Genomic DNA, 18,907 nt, shown 5'->3' with positions numbered 1-18,907 from the left:
TACATACTAGGGATGTAACGTACAACACGATGGCTAGTCAACACTGCTGTGTGATGCGCAGGGAAGCTGGTAAGAGAACAGACCCTAAGAAATTCTCATCACGAGGAGAACTTTTGTTCTTTTCTTTCAACTGGATCTATAGGAGATGATGGATATTAACCAAAAACCTATTGTGATAATCATTTTACAATATATGTAAATCGAACCACCATGCTGGAGGCTTCAACTTACACAGCGATGCTTGGCAATTATTTCTCAAGGCTGGGGGGGAAAACCCTTATACTGACAAACATAGCATTCCTCAGGATATTTTTCTGATATGCTTACCAAACACGGGGCACCCAAAATCCAGGTTTTTTCTCTCCAGGTCTTAATTTTAAATTTAAGTTCTTGGACACACTTACATTAATTCTGAATATTCCATTACAATCTTCCTAAAACAGGAAAAAAAAAATAAATAAAAGTAGAAGAACCTGGTCAGAAAATGAAGTCAGAAAAGATAAAAGATAAGAAACACGTTTTATAGAGAACGACAGAGGTCTTTTATCTCCCAACAGAGATGCACACAGCTCCTCAGCAAATAGTAACAAAGGCTTCAGAGATACGCAGGTGAAAGTTGATGCTGAAAATGTAAGTAAGTGGGCAAAGGACCTGAACTGACATTCATCCAAGGGAGACATACAAACAGCCAATGAGCACGTGAAAAGATGCTCGGCACTATTAGTCATCAGGGAAATGCAAATCAAAGCCACAATGGGACACCATTTCCCACTCGCTGGGAAGGCTATAACCAAGAAGTCAAATGACAAGCTTTGATGAGGATGTGCAGAAATCATAGTCCTCAGACAAGAATCCTCACAGGCTGCTGCTGGGAATGGAAACTGCGGCAGCCGCTTTGGAAAATCGTGCGGCAGGTCCTTAAATAATTAAACAAGGAGTTACCATAGGACCCAGCAATTCTTCTCCTAGGTATCTGCTCAAGAGATCTGAAACATATATCCACATGGAAATCTGTACATGAATGTTTATATTATTATTATTATAAATAGCAGTATTTATAATAGCCCAAAGGTGGAAACAATTCAAATGTCCATCAATGAACAAATCCACACACAAAATGTGGTCCATCCATGCTCTGCAATAGCATCCAGCCATACAAATAATGAAGCACTGGTACCTGCTACAACATGGATGAACCTTGAAGATATTATGCTAAGTGAACAAGCCAGCCACCAAACACCACATATTATATGATTCCAACCAGAGACATGGCACCAACAACTCAAGCTTCATGGCCTTTAAATGTGAGCGGTGTGACCCAAACGTTGGGGTATCCAGTTTCCCCTTTTCCTTGGGTTTGTTTTTTCTTTTATAAAGGTGAACTGAAGCAGCCCCTTCATCCACATGACATGCTTGGCTTTGGCCTCTTATGTTAGGACTAGAAAGGAATTTGTCTGAATATAAAGACATGGGCCACTTCTCACTATGCCAATTTCTTTGCAATTATTCTGCTTGCTCCTGATGGTCTTTTGATGGCTAAGTTTTCTTGGACCTTCCTTATGAGCTTTCCACAGAGACCTCATTGTTCTGGGGAAAAGGATAAATGCCTCGTGGTATCTGTGTGTCTGTCCGTCCACTGTGTGCCCTTCTGTACAAGTCATCACTCTTTAGCTTGGGCTAGGGATGAGCAGATAGTGTAAAATCACAAGGCTCTTAGCCCACTATTACTCTACTGAGTCATCCATGATTCCTATGAGGCTTCATCTTGAAACATTGTTATTATCTTTCTGGCCTCTATTCAGGGTGGCCCTAAAATAACCCTTCTTTCCTTACACAAGCTTGTAGACTAATGCATCAGCTTACTGTCTTCATTTAGCTCATATGGTACACCATGACCTTTATACCATGTTCCTTGTATGTCTTCTCAGGTTTATCGAAATTCCTAGAACCTCTGGGGAGGGGAGTTAAAGGAAGCAGTGACCCAGGCAGTGCCTTGTGAAATAGCGTAAGGTCTGGCCATCCTAAGTCTATCTCTTCTGCTCTACCTCTTCCTGAAAATCTCATTGTTACCATAACTGATAATGTATTTTGACTGGACAGAGGTGTTACTTGTATTTTCTAACAGTTCGAGAGCTACTAAGTTTTATAATTAGAAGTCTCAACATGTAGGCATATTCATAATAATACAAAATCTGTATTAGATAGCCATATTTGCTGGAAATATGGGAGTAAGTATCATAGCTCAGCTCTGGTAGCCCTTTTGGAAACATGCATTTTCATGGACTTAAGGCATTATTTTACTGGGATGGAAGAGGGAACACTCTTGCTAGTTTATACATCAGCAGAACTGGGTTCACTCCATTAACCTACTTGTAATATCGGGCAGGATTCTAAGAGAATGGAGCAGTGGGTGACACAGCAGAGACTGGCTAATTATTAACCAAACCCTGCCCCTCTTTCTACAGAACACACCATGACACTAGACATCACGGTCTCCCTGCAGTCTGGTGAGGCTGCGCTCTTCCCGGTGGAATGTGGGGTGAAGTTAGATGCACTGCTTCTAGGCTTAGCCTAGAGTCTTCTGAGAGAGAGATGGTTTCCTGTTCCTAACTGCCAGCTAAACAGAGAAGACTTTGAAGACAGCAAAGGGTGGGGATGTAGGACAGAAGAAGCATGAGCCCTTGTGTGGTCATTTGGAGCAGAGCTGTCTGAATTACTCAACATGCAATATATTCATTTCATCATGTTCAGCTACTGACATGCTGGGGCTGTTCCAGCAGCTAGCCTCCTCTTATAACACCAGCCAGGGGAAGAGAAAGTAAAGAGGAGAGGGAATTCCCTGGCGGTCCAGTGGTTAGGACTTGGCACTTCCACTGCCGGGGACCCGGGTTTAATCCCTGGCTGGGGACCTAAGATCCCACAAGCCGTGAGGTGAGGCCAAAATACGAAAAAAGAGTAGAGCTGAAAGTATTCAAGCTTGGTCCAAGCTTGGGCCTTAGCTGTTTTCATGGGAAAGATTCCAGGCAGCGAAGAGCTAATGTGAAGCCTTGACTTCCTATCAGAGGAATTCGGAGTAGACAAGTCATAAGGGGCAAGGAGGCTGAACTCTGCCTTTTCTATTTTGGGGGGCTGTTTGCTGATATGAGTCTCAGGTCACAGCAGAGGCAGGATTAAGTTAGGGAAGACCTAAAGGGAAAGTTTTCACGTGGAGTCTTTGGTGACTATACTGAAGATGTCAACAGTGGCTTGACTCTAGAATAGGAGGGAAGAGGAGGGTTGTCTGAGATGTGTTTTAATTTTATAAACCTTTACCAGCCAGAAGAGACACACTGCCCGCTTTAAGCAAAGGGAGTCCATGAGAAGAGTTTTCTTAGAGTTCTGTTCTCAAGGAAGCCTCAGCACACGGCTACCCAGAGATGGTAAGCATCCTTGATTTTTATCCCAAAAGACAGAAAGGATATCTTACCCTTCTAATAATGTTGGGATCATTGCACTTGGCCAGTTTTCCAGCAAAGAGCTGAACTCCAAAGCTTGCAAAAACAAGCATTAATGTCAACAAAAGAATGGAGACCTGAAAGAAATGGGTGAGATTGCAAATCTCTTGGTAAATAATTATGAACAGTAGGTTTGGTTTGAGCAGTGATATGAACAGGACTTTTCAGATAATATGGTACAAAATTCACAGTCTCTGGATGCTATCTTTTAACTTCTCCCCACGACCCTCCACGCTGCAGGTCATTCTATTAGCCTGGCTGGAATGTTAAAAGAAGGAAATTAACAACAGGTTACGCATTTTTAGGATAAAAACATAAGATTTTCATGTAAGAAAACGAAATGGGCTAAGGTGTTTTTGACATGGCTTGGACTTTCCTGATTTTGAAATCAACACTTTGTTTTATTATATTTCATGGAACAAAAAAAATGTTGAAATAATTCTATTTTCCCCACTTTCTCAAAATGGATTCATATGTCTGTTAGCAGAGCCTAAGTGAGAAGGACAGTGGCTTTGCTTTCTTGTGAGCATAAGGGCATATGAAGGTACCGCACGCAGAGGGTGTGAGATCATTCAGTCTTGAAAAGCAAATCTGATAACTGGCTGGTGCTCCCTCTGCTGGAAGACTATTTTGGTCTCAGCAGAGAAAAGTGGCAAAAATACTGAACAAACCATTGATCTGTACTGGTTGAATAATCTAAACATATCCCTTAAAGATACTAAAATTACACAGAAACAGCCTCCGGAGCAAAGCTCAAATAGATCATCTTCTAAATTCTATCAGGCTCAAAGATGCATACACGTTCGTTGTCAGGTGCTATTCTGTTTTCCCTCAATTCCAGCTCTGGGAAAGGCCACTGTGTTTGGCTTTAGTAGAAAAACGAAACAAAACAAAACAAAACAAAAAAGACACAGACTTTTAAACACAGCTTTAAAAAAGTATTAGCAACTATATGCCTATAGTAACAAAACAGCCTGTCTTTAAAATACCCTAGAATCAACTGTAACTACAGCTGTTCTCTCACTATAGGTGTGTTTCTAGAAAGCAGGATACTAAACAAGATTATGTAAATTAATTCATGTTTTCCATGCACAAGCAGAGCTCAATCACAATAAAAAGAATCCTGTGATCACCCCTTGGTAAGGCAAAGATTCTTCTGTAACAGATTGTGAGTAAAGAGCCTCTTACTCATTGTTTTCTCTGCAGTCCTGCTCTTAGAAGACCCGAAATCAATGTTTGCCTGACTGAAAAGTATATTTTCTCCTCAATCATATTTCTAAGTATTCATTACCGTATATTAGGTTACTTAAAGTAGGGTATACCTGTATGTTACAGTTTTGAAGAGTTGTTTTATGTTAACACTCCAAAGATCAAAGCCAAATTTTGTGCGATATGAATTTGGGAACATAGAAGATGAGATTATGAGTCCCAATGTGTTCACTCCTAATACCATTTGTGAGTTCGATGGTGTTGAATCATCTTCTTAATTTCCAGATGGCGCAACTAAAACCCAGATTGTAAATTGGGGTCAAGAGTTAGGAATGGAAGTGTCAGCAAATTCTCTCTCTTTGGACTCTCCTTCCGTTGCACTTTGCAGAGGGCTTCCCTTTAATTTAACAAAAATGTTCATTGAATTAAACATACCCATAGGCCAGAAGCATCCATGCATAGAGTTTGTGAATGTGTGTTGTGTTTCGCTGGTACCTTTACGATCTTCTGGCAATAAACAAAATGAGAGACTTAACCTTGATGAGCGAGACTCACTTTATCCCCTCATTCGCTACATTAAGAGCTGGACCACGTGAACCGGGAGCAAAGGGTGACTGTACCGTACCAGAAAAATTTCCTTGAAGCCGCTGAAAAGTTCTCGAACAACTTTCCTCATCTGAGGCACCAGCTTGAATATCCGCAGGGGTCGCAGGCAGCGAAGCACCAGTAAGAGCTGAGCGCCCGACTCCGCAGGCACGTTCTGAGGCATCCAGCAAAGAAATATCAAGCTCACCTGGAGGGAAAACGTAATGTCTGGGATTTATGCAATTTACCTTCTGCTCGGTATGTTTACTGTGAGCCAACTGGCCACAAGTTTCCTTTAGCAGAGACTCGGCGCGTTACGTGGGAGAAGCCTTCACTGGGTGTACATGCAACTCAACTCCATGGATTTGATGCAGACCTGTGAGCGGCCCCACAGGAAGAAGCCTTCAGGGGTTTGCAGGAGTGAAATGGGGGTGCCCACACCGTGGGCATGGGTACTCTAGTGCATCCTGCCTCTTCTTTTAACACATACACTGGGGGCTCCTCAGATGTCAGCAGGATTGGAACGCCTTTGATCAAGGAAACCTCACACTTGACGGAATACTCATTTTATTAATAATCTAAACAGGCTACACGTTAATGGTCACATTTTTCCTTGTGGCCTTGAAAAAAAGACATTGATTTTATGCCTTCTTGGACATATGGAAAGAAATTTCGTTGAGTCTTTTCCTATGGTTTCCCCATTTAGTTTAAATGAACAGTTGAATGGTTGCCTTCTCTGGCCTGGTATTTTGTACTTTGCAACTGGAAGAGACGTCCAAGGAATACTCGCTCTAGTTCGCATTTAGCTATAAGCAGCTCATTGATTAATTACATGACATAGTTTTTGTTTGTTTAATATATACAACGTGCCACAAGAATTGTGGTGTGCAAAATAGATTTGCTATCTCAGACCTCATTAACACGGCTTATGTATATGTGAATGTGGTTGATGTATTTGAACCATCCATGAATATTTCTAATGCTTTTTTTTTAGGCTTTATATGCATCCTGTATTTGATTATATATATATAGACTATATATAGAATAGAATAGAATAGATTACTACTCTACTGAAGAACTCAGTGATGGCACCTAAACCTCTGTGACTCATGTATCTCACTCTTGCACCAAGAAACGCAGGAGATTTTACAAAACCATTACATTTTATACTTAGGAAGTAAGCGAAGACTTACAAGATATATGAATATGTCCATGACGCCACCAAAGTCCCTGATGACAGCGGTCGGAGTGAAAAATAAACCATCTGCCATAATCTTCAGATTAAGCTCAATGCTCATGAATATCACAAACACATACTCGGCAATCTGAAAGGGGCAGAAGGCAGTCTGGTCACAATGAATGTGAACACTGCAGGTCCGTGTGTCTCCGCTGGGCTGTGAGCTGAGATTCAGCAGTGGTACCTGCAAAGTAGGCGCGTGCATGACCCTTCGAAAGGGGGATTCGAACATCATGGAAATGCAGGAGCAGATGGTTACGACGATCATGACCCAGTCCAGGTAAGTCACCAATCCCAGCAAATCACTGCCAGAGACCAAACAAAACTGAGAAACGCAAGTCCTCTGGGAAAAAAGTTGCTGAGAGTCAGAGACGGTGCTACTGTGATTCTGTAAATGTGACTGGCATTTTTACAACGAATCCCCAATTGCCTATTTCATAGCATGATACAGAAAGAAAATAAAGGGAGTGTTTATATTTTTAGGCAGCATAAAATACGACATGGAAACTTCAAATGCGCATGGAAAACAGTTTGTCATGCTTACTAAAGTTGATGGTACTTTGTATTTTTCACAGCTCCTGTGACCGGATCTGTTTTAGATCTGTAAGAGGGAAAAACATATAAATTCTGTGACACAGCACGCGTGTTATAACTCGGCAGCATAGTAAGTATAAACGTCTCATCTCCCTAAAATTTCTCTAACGTCCTCTACAAAATGTCTGTTATCGTATATGTTAACTCTATGTGACCTGGGAAGGCAGAGAAAGAAAAGTCAGAAGAGTTTGCAATTGACGCTTAGGAAATCCAAGTTTACATTTTTCAAAATGCCTGATTTTAGAATTCATGACACGAGTCAACAATTTCTGACAAGGATATTACAAAATTAAATTTTTCCTTCCATTTAAAAACATTACTTCTTTGCCTTAGCAGTTCAAGCATGTTCCTCATAATTATTTAATTAAACACCCATGAATTAAATAGAATTCTTCCCTCTGTATTTAATTGTGATTTTGCCGAGTGATTTATATAAAAATTTCTTGGGGTGTGCATTTATAACTTTTACTTTCAGGAAGCTCATGACCAGTCTTGGGTGAAACTCCTAACTGTCTTTGTGTGTGTGTTCCCAGTTCCAGCAAAGTCTTCCTGGGGTCACAGTAGGTGCATTGCTGACAAAAGGAGAATTACATGAAGTGGAGAATTAGCAATTAGATGTAAACATGGAGGCGGCCAATGGGATAATTTCAGATGAAAAGCCCGCTTTGGGAACTGGTCAAATCATCTCTACACTGCCAGCTCCTTTCTACTTTGTGAAAACTCGGGGTTTTAAGTCATTATTACTCAGGCGCTTTACGTTGCAAAGGTCCTTCTAGAACAGCAGAAAGAACAGTAGACTGGCAGTCAGAGAGGCCCACGCCCTCACTGGCATCCTTGAGCAAGGCCCTAACCTTCCGCTGACCTAAGTGCCCTCTTCTGCTGGAGAAGGGGTGGGGGGACACAAATGACCCCAAATGTATCCTCCAGCCCTGAGGGGTTAGGAGAGTGTATTAGTTTCCTGAGGCTGCTGTAACAAAGTCCTGTAGGCTGAGTGGCTTAATTAACAGAAACTTATTTTCTCCCGGTTATGAAGGTGGACGTCTGAGTTGAAGGTGGCAGTGGGGTTGGTTCCTCCTGAGGCTGTGAGGGAAGGGTCTGCTCCAGACTCTCTCCTTGGCCTGTAGACGGCTGTCCTCTCCCCGTGTCTTCACAATGTCCCTCCTCTGAAGCTGTGTCTAAGCTTCCTCGTCTTACAAGGATACCAGTCATGTTGGATTAGGGCCCAGCTGAAGGCCAACAAGTGTGCGCGTGTCCAGTCACGGACGTTAGCTCACGTGTCTGGTGTGTGTTGTCACGTGCGTGCATCCTCTACAAGTGGTTGTGCTTTTGTGCACGTTACTGTAGTGTACTGTATGGAGTACGGTAGTATAGTATCTTTATTTCTTGCCTATTTGCTCAATGCCAGCCCCTGTATGCCAGCTATTGTATTGTATACTGTACTTTTCAAGTACTGTACTGTAAGATTAAAAATGTTTCCTCTATTTTTCGTTTGTTTGTGTATGTATTACTTGTGTGAGAAGTATTATAAAGCTATTACAGTACAGTACTATATAGCCGATTGTGTTAGCTGGGTACCGAGGCTAACTTTGACTTACGAATGCACTCTCGGAATGGAACTCGTTCGTATGCAGGGGACTTACTGTACCTCTTTAAAGTCCTTATCTTCAAGTAAGGTCACATTCTAAGGGGCTGGGGTCAGGGCTTCAACATCTGAATTTCTTTGGACGAGGGGCACAGTTTAGCCCATGACCTACAGTAATAATCATACGCTACTAATGACAGTATCAGGGAAGGGCCAACTCATGGAGAGTTTTCACACTTTCTCCAGGACTTGTGATGCCGTCTGGATATTCACCCAAAGTGATGCATGACAAGAATCCCACTTCCTCTGCTGGTTGCCTGCTAATCTTGGCCTGGCTTGTCCCAAATGCAGCACCCTTGGGGCTGACCGCCCTGACAGCCCCTCACACGTGTCTTCCACGTGGGGAGGGACAGGGACACGGGCCAGTGGGTTTCCTTCTCATAACAGTTGGTAATGGAAGCACTAGTCAACTTGATTTCTGTTGCATTATTCCAGAATTAAGGTATTTTGACCACAAAGAAATGACAAGTCTAAAAGAAGATGTGGGCCGTGACCCCTGCTCTGTCATCCTGTCTCCCCTTGGTTAGCTGTTTCCAAAATAAAATATGGAGTTAACAGCCCTGATATAAATGTCTTGGGCGCCTGTGGAACTGAAACAATAAGAACGGGCTGTGAAGTGCTTCACCCGCGTGCGTTTTCTGCAAATGTTAACTACTGGCAACCTTTGCTTCCCACCTGGTCAGCCGCTCAGCCAAGAGGAGCTGCATGATTAATTAGCCCACGGTTTATGTGGTGACCCCATTAGGACAACACGATCCTTCTTCCTCGATGACAACGCCCCCCGCTGTTTGCACGGCCCGGGGCGGACCCCTGGCTGCAATGGTGTCACTTACGCGTTGAAGCGAGCCCGGACCACCACCCGGCAGAAGTTTCTGAACCTGTGCTCGCGACCCACGATGAACAGGGGCTTATCGAAGTACGGGTGGTTCTCCCTCAGCTCCTCTTCCTGCACTTTCCTGGACCGGGAAATCCACAGGAGAGTTAGGCTAAGGGCACATCTGCCTTCCCCAGACGAGAGCCACAAAACACCGTCATCCGCCTCCCCATACCTTTTCATTTCTGCTTGTTCCTTTTTCTCCTGGATCATTTTTATCTCACTGTCTTCTCTCTGTGCGTTTCTGTACCTCACTGTACTGGAATGCTAGAAATAAAACGAAAGGGGGCACATCACCATGGGAGATTTTTCTGAAGGTCCCTCTGCCAAAGATGCCCATTTTAAAAAAATGGAAATATATCTCTTTCTATGTATTTGAATGGCCACGGTCATCTTAGCGAGGGTATTTTTTTTTTTTCCTCAAAAGAATATTTTTGTTTTCCAGTAAAAACATTTACTGAGAACCTGTTATGTGCCAGGCACTGTTGTAGGGCTGTGGATACAGCAAAAGGGGAAAAAAAATGACACAGTCCCTGTTCTTGTGAGACTAATGTTCTCAGCAGAGGAGACAGATTAAAAACTACATCAAGAAAAAATAAGAATGCATGAAGATGTTTAGTGCTCTGGTTAAAAACAGAGGGGGATAGAGCAGCAGTCCCCAACCTTTTTGGCACCAGGGACGGGTTTCATGGAAGACAATTTCTCCACGGGAGGGGGGGAGGGGGGACACAGCTCAGGCGGTAATGTGAGCAATGGGGAGGAATGAGGTGTTGCTGATGAAGCTTCCCTCGCTCACCCAACGCTCACTTCCTGCTGTGCAGCTGGGTTCCTAACAGGTGCAGACCCAGAATGGTCCACTGCCCGGGGGTTGCAGAACCTTGGGATAGAGGACAGAGAGCATAAGCAGATCACAGCAGCCTCGATAAGGAGCTGCTATGTGAGCAAAGACTAGGAGGATGTAGGTCACTGGACATCTGGAGAAATGTGTGCTTCCGGGGAGGGGTGGGACTGTGTGTTCACATGTGGAACAGCCAGGATGCGGGGTGAGTGGAGGACAGGAAACAGCATAGGAAGAGCTAAGACCAGCACGATGGTGGAGGGCAGACCAGTAGGATCTTGACTCTGGTTTTTACTCCATAGAAGATGGAGAACCACTGCTCAACTAACTGGATCGATTTTATAGAAAAGCGCTCCTTGGATTTAATGATCTGTACCGTCTATCATTTGGAATAAGTGACAAAGATAAAGTTCCCTATTTTAAATGGTTTCTATCCTGGAGGAAAAAAACACTAGGAGAGATTTCTTATGAAATTAGCAGAACCCCGTGACCCTTTGCTATGGAGAAGATGGGGCACGGATTTTTGTTACGTGTCTATGCAGAAAATACAATAAAAAGTCTTTGAAGAAGAAATAAGCCTCTGGAATAGGGATTATTCAAATAGGGCCTTTTGTTGTGTGTTTTTAAGCACACATTTTCAAAGCCATGTTCTAATTTGATGCTTACGTAGACTACACAGTCTACTGCATCTCACTGAAGGAAAGCGCTTTGAATTAGTGTTGCCTCTGAATTTTCACCTAGAAATTGTCTCCACGCAACATGCCTGATCCCTAAATCATAAGTACGCAGGCCGTGTGTTGGATCTGGTCAGAGTTCCACCTTGACAGTGTGGTAGATCACATCAGGCAGCGCTCTGGCTTAACGACCACGGTGCTAACAAATGTCTGTGGCAATCAGAACTGCGCACACTGGTAATGGTAACATCAGGTGTTCCCAGCACCAACTTACTCCATCCTCAGTTTTGCCTGGAACACTTAACGAGAAGAGTGTACCCTGACCAAGACAGAAAACTCCAGACACTCTTCAGAAATAAGAGGTAAAGTGGTTAAAAAAAAAAAAAAAGGCAAAAACAAAAAACCCTAAAAGCCTTGCTAACTTTTGCTTGCTTTCTCAAACGCCCTCCTCGGCTCTGAACATCCAAGATTGTGCTTTCTTAGCCAAGTTATCCAGACTCAACACTGATATCTTAATCAGGACTTCACTAACGACAAATATTTAATATGTCTTTTCCAACTCTCTCATGGTAATCTCCGCAAGATCGAGCGGCTGGCGAGTCCAGCCCACAGGTTAGACTTTTGCCTCTTCTAGTTTCCCTCATTCCTTCACTTCATTTAAGTCTCTGGGCTAATGCAGGGGTGTCACCCTCCTTTCTAATGTTCCCTGCCCCCAAATCTCCACTTTTGGTTCCTTTTTTTAAAAAAGTTTTTATTAGAGTATAGTTGATTTACAATGTTGTGTTAATTTCAAGTGTACAGAGCAGAGAGTTAGTTATACATATGCATATATCCATTTTTTTTTTAAGATTCCTTTCCCATATAAGTCATGACAGAGTATTGAGTAAAGTTCCTGTGCTATACAGTAGGTCCTTATTAGTTACCTATTTTATATATAGTAGTGCGTATATGTCAATCCCAATCTCCCAATTTATCCCACCTCACCTTATCCCCTGGTAACCATAAATTTGTTTTCTACAGCCGTGTCTCTACTTACCACTTCTGATTTCTTTACACTATTTTATTTTTCTTTGTAGTGCAGAGAAAACCTGCCACACCAATGAACAGATGATGGAAACGAAACAAAAATCATACCCAGGAAGGATTACATATTTGTTTGCTTGTTTACTGTTTGTCTCTTTTACTAGAATGTATGCTCCTATAGGGCAGGGATTCTGCCTTGTTTCCCTGTTACTTCTCATCCTTCAGAACAGGACCTTGTACATCATAAACACATGATACATATTTATTGAGTCAGTTAACAAATAAATGAATGACCTAGAGTGGAAAAGCAAAGAAATTCTTGAGAAATCTTATGCAGTCTTTGACAGAAAAATTCTTCTAGAAGTAAAATTTTATTTCCTAGTATGTTAACCCTGAAATGATAGACTCTGGATCTATATTTGGAAATTAATAAATTTCTAAATTTATTGGGAATCAGTCCCATAAAATGCTTTAAATGTCTTCAATTTCAATCAAATACATCTGATACTTCACTTCTGCAGGATGTCTGGATTTTTCTACAGTTAATGGTCACCTTTCTGTACTTGGCCATTTAGTTTGCTTCCTGAGTTTCCTAATTCCTTCTGGGATGAAGTCTTAAGGAAACATGACAATGTGACAGAAGGACCCAGGTGCTGGAATTGTCTAAGCAATCATTTAAATACATTTTCACAATCACGCTTCCAAAACCCAAAGCACCGCTTAGAACTTACATCTTGAGTCAGAGTTTCAAGAGATTTCCCCCTGCTGATCCTCTGGCTGTTTGATCCATGTCTTAATGACCTAAAACAATTACAACCAACTGATCAATACATCTTGAGACCAAATTTGGACTCTTAAGCAATGACCCTTATAAAAACAAAATAAAAGAACTCCTGATAGCATCGCAAATGCTTAATATTTCTTTTTATAGCGAAAGCTTTAGTCTAACCACCTGCCTTTGGTCCCATCTAACAAAATTTGGAATTTTTCCTTCTGATCTTAAAAGTGAGAATTTGGCCACCACCGAGGAAAGGGTTTTTGAAAGATGTTTTGATTTTTGAATCTGATTGTGAGCTTCAGGACCGTTGCCATCAGCTAACGGAACTCAGCTCTTCACCCGCGCCTGCCTCCTGACCAGGGCTGTGCACAGTGGACGCTTCCTGTAAAACTCCTCTCCTTGGTTTCTCTGCAGCCCCGTCTCTCTCGGTGTATTTACCTGCGCTCTTGGCGGATGTGGTGCTGCACGCTGAGAATTGACCTTTCCTTTGCTGGCTGCCCCTCAAATGATCCGCTCAGCATGCGCTGTCGAGTGCAAGCTCTAGAAAAAAAAGGAGCCTCAGATAAATGCCTGATTTGTACACTCGGGATGAATAATGCATAACTGCTCATTACTCTTCTTATTTTTAAAGAAGCACCAGTGATAAGACAAAGCACAGCAAATGACATATTGCCAAAAAGGTAAATGAGCTTTAGGTTCTGTGTCAAGAACACTTTCAAAACGGAACTGTCATTGCCACGAAAAGGTGTTGGAAAATAAACAGAAAACACCTGCCCCCACCATGTGTCCCCATTCCATCCCCCTCCCCCAATACAGGAGAGCCTGTATTGGGATTCTGTAAGCAGTAGGGCCAGCCTAACCAGGTACCCATGATGCTGGTTTTTAATTTAGACAGGAAGGCTCTTATACTAAAAGCCCTTAGGGAAGGATTTGTCCACCCAGGCTCCTGGCCTGATGGAATATATGTTCCGAGGAGATTTTGCAGAATGCTAGGAAAATAAGAAAGTGTAAAGTTACAGGCAAAAAAGTAATGGAAAGGATAAGTAATTAAAGCTGGAATTAATACCGAGAAAAAACGTCAGCTAAAAAGCCTGTGGCTTACAGGTAACCAGTTGCCACTTTCTTTGTAGTCACAAAACTCTCAAGACTTTTTAAAACACATTTGCTTAAACCACACCCAGGCTTGTGTTAATTTCAGATTTGCTAATGAGTGAAGACAATTGGGTTTCTCAACACCTGTGGTGTGAATGATTCGCAGAGAAAACAACATTTCTTCTCCAGGAAGCTCTCTCCAGCTGGAAATGACAGGAATTCCCTTGATGTAGTAGTCAAGTGAAAAGGAAATAATTCCAGGGTTAAGAGACCTGTGTTCCAAGGCAACACTGTCCAGAAGCAGTTGAGGAATCTTTGGGCTCAGTTTCTTTACCCATAGAGTGAGGAAAAGGCCTTGATCTTGAAGAAAACTCACAGACTAAAGTGCAATGATTTTGTGATATGCAAATCTTACAACACCATATGTGTTAAAACCGGAACCCATGGACTTCTGTCACTGCTTTCCATAACACTTTCATATTCATGGTTCCTAAAGTGCATTTCTAGATTGGCTTTGAATTCTACTATTACCGTCTGTCTCAGAGTTAAGATCTTAGAGAAGACGATCTGTGTCTGTTCAGCGTACTTAAAACAGCAGTTCTTATGATACCATGTGTATATTCAAGTACTTCAAAATGCTTCTGAGGCCAGTGAAGATAATTACGGCGAACACCTATGAGAAATCATACACATGCTACGAACATAAGTGCATTACACGAAACAATGCCCCCAAATCACTCTTCTTAGTTTAATGAGCAACATGGACCATTTTGAGATAAAACCCAAGTCAAAGTTTTACTGAACAACAAGAATTTATGGCAATGATATATAGAGACCGTGCTTACCTCCAGGACTGGAATGGGTCAAAGAGGAAGATGCATGAGTAAGTACAGCTGAGTTGACAAAGGTATAGGATGATCTCATGTTATGTACATTAAGAACTATTTTTTTTGGACATTGGGCTGAAAATCATGATGGCATTCTGAAAAAAATCTATTTGGGGAACAGTGTTATTCTGGCATAGCTATACAGATCCCTGCCATTTCTGTAAACTGTCAAGACTTAACCTGCAATTTTATATATAGTAGTTTGTATCTACTAATCCCAAACTCCTAATTTATCACTGTATAGCAGATACAAAATACTATATATAAAATAGATAAACAACAAGGTTCTACTGTATAGCACAGGGAACTATATTCACTATCTGGTAATAAACTAATGTATAACAGAAAATAACCTGAAAAAGATTCATATATATATATATATGTACACACACACATATATCACTTTGCTGTACACCAGAAACTAACACATTTTAAATCAACTATACTTCAATATTTAAAAAAAAAGACTTGACTTTTAACCACTTAGTAACTTTTACTTTTTGTCACAATACTCTTCCCTAAAGTAGGTGAGACCTATAGGTCTTAAATACAAAACACATACAACTTGATTATAAAATACCCGCTTGAGTTGGGTGTTCCTGCTATGTTTGAAGTATGTAGAATGTAACTGGCTTTAAGCTGCCTGAGATGAAAAAACAACAACAACAACTGCTGGTATCTGCCCCAAAGTCCAGTCTAAGGATGCCTGGGCATCCTTGCTGGAGAAGAGTCAGGACCACACCTGAGATGCCCTCCTCTGACTGAATAAGACAGGCAGGTCTCCATGGAGACAAATCCGTATTGGAAGTCCCCTCATCCCCGACACCCTATAATATCTCCTCCTCCATCTCTTCCTCCAATAGCATGGCTGAGGTTGGGGTGAGAAAGCAATCCCTCTTTTCTTTTCTTTTTTTTTTAAATAAATTTATTTATTTTATTGGCTGTGTTGGGTCTTTTTTTTTTGCTGTGTGCGGGCTTTCTTTTAGTTGCGGTGAGCGGGGGATACTCTTCATTGTGGTGTGCGGGCTCCTCATTGCTGTGGCTTCTCTTGTTGTGGAGCACGGGCTCTAGGCGCGTGGGCTTCAGTAATTGCAGAACATGGGCTCAGCAGTTGTGGTGCACGGGCTTAGTTGCTCCGTGGCATGTGGGATCCTCCTGGAGCAGGGATCGAACCCCTGTCCCCTGCATTGGCAGGCGGATTCCTAACCACTGTGCCACCAGGGAAGCCCCCCTCTTTTCTTTTTTGGCTCAAGATGAGTCTTCTCTTTCTCACTGGGTCTAGAGAATTCAGAAAATAATACTCACACGGCCTGGATCTTCAGCCATACATGTGACGTCAATCTTTGCAGTCCATATGTGAGTCTTTACAGTTTCTCTGTGATTTGCTCCTCCGGGGTGGGGGTGCTGGGGGCTGGTTTTTAGCTCTATCTTGCAATCGTAAAACCTGTGCTTAATCAGACTAAGAAAGACACTTAGATGTAACATATAAAACCATGTGCTTTAACATCCTTTTCCTACCACTTCCTTCTATGTTATACACACTGTTTGCTGGAACAATTTCAAACTAGATACTGATGGGAAAAAAAGAGTAAAGTGCTCAGTAACTCTGGGCCAGTTAAAATGTGTAACAAGTGACTTCAGAGCATCAGCCTCGGCGGTTTCCACGTCCTGGGCGAGAGGCCCCAGCCAGAATCTTCTTGCTCTCTGGGCAGAGCCTGCTGACTCACCTCCTCCTTCCCTGGGGCTACAAGGTGCCCGTGAAACGTGAGCAGAGTGAAATCAGGCAGGTGGGGCCCTCCCCCTGTGGGGGGCCCCAAGTGGTCCCGTTTGGAACCTCAGCCTCAATGTGACTCTCTGATTCCCATGCCAGCCCCACACCCCAGCTCCCCACCCCTACGTCTGGTACCGAAACCACGGTCAACAGTCTCCATCTTCATTTAACAGTTAGTCCCCTTGTGGACTCTCTTCTTGGACCAAATGCGCTGATACCTCGCTCTTTCCTTTGAGGACGTCCAGTGTCTTTTGAACTAGGAAACGCTAGAGGCAAATGCTAGGGTTTCTGCTGAAAACTGAGGGTCATATTCGTAGCAAACTGGGCGAAGGCAATTTTTTTTGAGGGGGGCACATGAAAGGCAGTTCATGTGAAGGCTCTTAAAGATTTACGTTTCCCCCCTTTTAAGTACAGTAGAATCTTACTACAATCAAAAGGCAAAATTTTCTTCTAGGAAAGGTATCCATTAGAGTTAATCACTAGCTATTTGTCTATAATAATCCCCCTCTCCCAATAAAAACAGATAATGATACAGAAAAAACAACTTTTCTACAGATACATAAATCCATCTAAAAGAAAACACACGGAAGCATCTAATGATATCACACAAGGAGACTAGTTGTCAAGAATGAGTTCCCTGTGGCTGAAGGAAGAAACTCAGATAAAAAGATACAGATCTTGGGTAGGAGGGGGCTGCTGGGGTCCAGGGTGTAGGAAAGCAGCTGCGCAACACTTCTGCCCTGAGGCTCCGAAGCAGGTGTAGGAAGGATGCAACAGTCGGATGTTTCTGCATAAATAAAACAGCCTCATACATAAGCCATTGTCACATTCTTTTTTTTTTAAATTATTTTTTGGCTGCATTGGGTCTTCATTGCTGCATGTGGGCTTTCTCTAGTTGTGGCTAGCAGGTGCTACTCTTCGTTGCGGTGCGCGGTGGCTTCTCTTGTTGCAGAGCATGGGCTCTGGGCGCTCGGGCTTCAGTAGTTGGGGCACACGGGCTCAATAGTTGTGGCTCTCGGGTTCTAGAGCACAGGCTCAGTGGTTGTGGCGCATGGGCTTAGTGGCTCCGTGCCATGTGGGATCTTCCCGGACCAGGGATCAAACCCATGTCCCCTGCATTGGCAGGCAGATTCTTAACCACTGCGCCACCAGGGAAGTCCCTGTCACATTCTTTGATAAATGTAAAATATTTTTTTATTTAAGAAAATAATAAGCTTGATAGAAAAGTCACTTGAATCTGGCACAATCAGATGCTACTAAGAGGCTGCATATTCTCCAAGGTTCAGCATGCAAGTATGGTAAAAGCTTGCTTTATTATTTTTAAAAGGAAATGCAATTTTCTTATACACAGCATCGACTGTAACCCAAACTAGGAAGTACCAAATCATGTTTTAATGTGTGTCATGTAATTACAAACTTTGATATAAATGGGTCCTGATAAGTAGCATCAAGTAAGAAATAAATATTTCACCGATGTGAAAGCACGGAAGGATTACGTTTGACGTTCCGTGTTCCTGCAGCATGTTATTAACCGGGCTTGTTTAATGCTTATGGCATTTAGTCATCATTAGTTACCTCCCCTGCTAGACTGTGCATTTTTCATGGACCATTTTATTATCACTCAAACTCATATTCCTAGAAGCGCAGTTCCCGGGATGCGAACAGGCTGATGGATGGACAGAATGGATGTGAGAAGGGGGAGGTGGGGGTGTACAGAGAGTAAAGTGAGGGATGTGTGGGGGGCGGGATCTAGAACTTGCTAGTCTCAGGTTGAAAGTAGCAAACCTGAAGAGGTTCGCAGGTTCCCACCCAGCGGCACAGAAGGGGATAGAAAGTTCTGCCTTTGTCTGGAGGCCAAATGGAGATGATTTGAGAAAACACACGGTTCAGAACCACGCACTTCTGTCCTCTGGTCTTACCAATTGTGGGACCTCAGGCAAGTGACCTGCATTCTCCGAGCCTCCGCGCCCCACGTGTGAGATGTCGTCGCTGCTGACTTCACAGGGAGTGGGAAGGATCAGGTAGGATTATGAATGTGCAAGGCTTTGGAAACACAGATGCTCGATTTAAATTTTAGTTGCTGTTGACTTTTCTTCTTTGTCCTGTGTCATGGTTGATGTTAAAACATTCGACAGAGGGTGGAGGACAGAAGAGCACGTTTGACAGGCGTCCGTGTTGGAAGGTGGGTCTTCTCTGTTCTGACGGATCA

General features: G+C 42.7%; 1 protein-coding gene across 1 annotated transcript in view; it reads right to left on the bottom strand.

The window, feature by feature from the left end:
- The window catches only part of NALCN (sodium leak channel, non-selective), a 305,890-nt gene that overhangs the window by 40,386 nt on the left and 246,597 nt on the right, over positions 1-18,907 (bottom strand). Inside the window, exons 18-27 of the mRNA XM_057707941.1 lie at positions 13,387-13,488; positions 12,902-12,971; positions 9,811-9,902; positions 9,595-9,717; positions 7,070-7,126; positions 6,710-6,830; positions 6,482-6,613; positions 5,329-5,496; positions 3,467-3,571; positions 328-434 (exon numbers count right to left, since the gene is read on the bottom strand). Of these exons, the coding sequence (XP_057563924.1) occupies positions 328-434; positions 3,467-3,571; positions 5,329-5,496; positions 6,482-6,613; positions 6,710-6,830; positions 7,070-7,126; positions 9,595-9,717; positions 9,811-9,902; positions 12,902-12,971; positions 13,387-13,488 (1,077 nt within the window). The remainder of the gene's footprint in view (positions 1-327; positions 435-3,466; positions 3,572-5,328; positions 5,497-6,481; positions 6,614-6,709; positions 6,831-7,069; positions 7,127-9,594; positions 9,718-9,810; positions 9,903-12,901; positions 12,972-13,386; positions 13,489-18,907) is intronic.

Source organism: Hippopotamus amphibius, chromosome 14 (assembly GCF_030028045.1).
Source record: "Hippopotamus amphibius kiboko isolate mHipAmp2 chromosome 14, mHipAmp2.hap2, whole genome shotgun sequence".
In the NCBI taxonomy this organism is placed as follows: domain Eukaryota; kingdom Metazoa; phylum Chordata; class Mammalia; order Artiodactyla; family Hippopotamidae; genus Hippopotamus; species Hippopotamus amphibius.
This window is presented reverse-complemented; position numbering and strand designations above follow the sequence as displayed.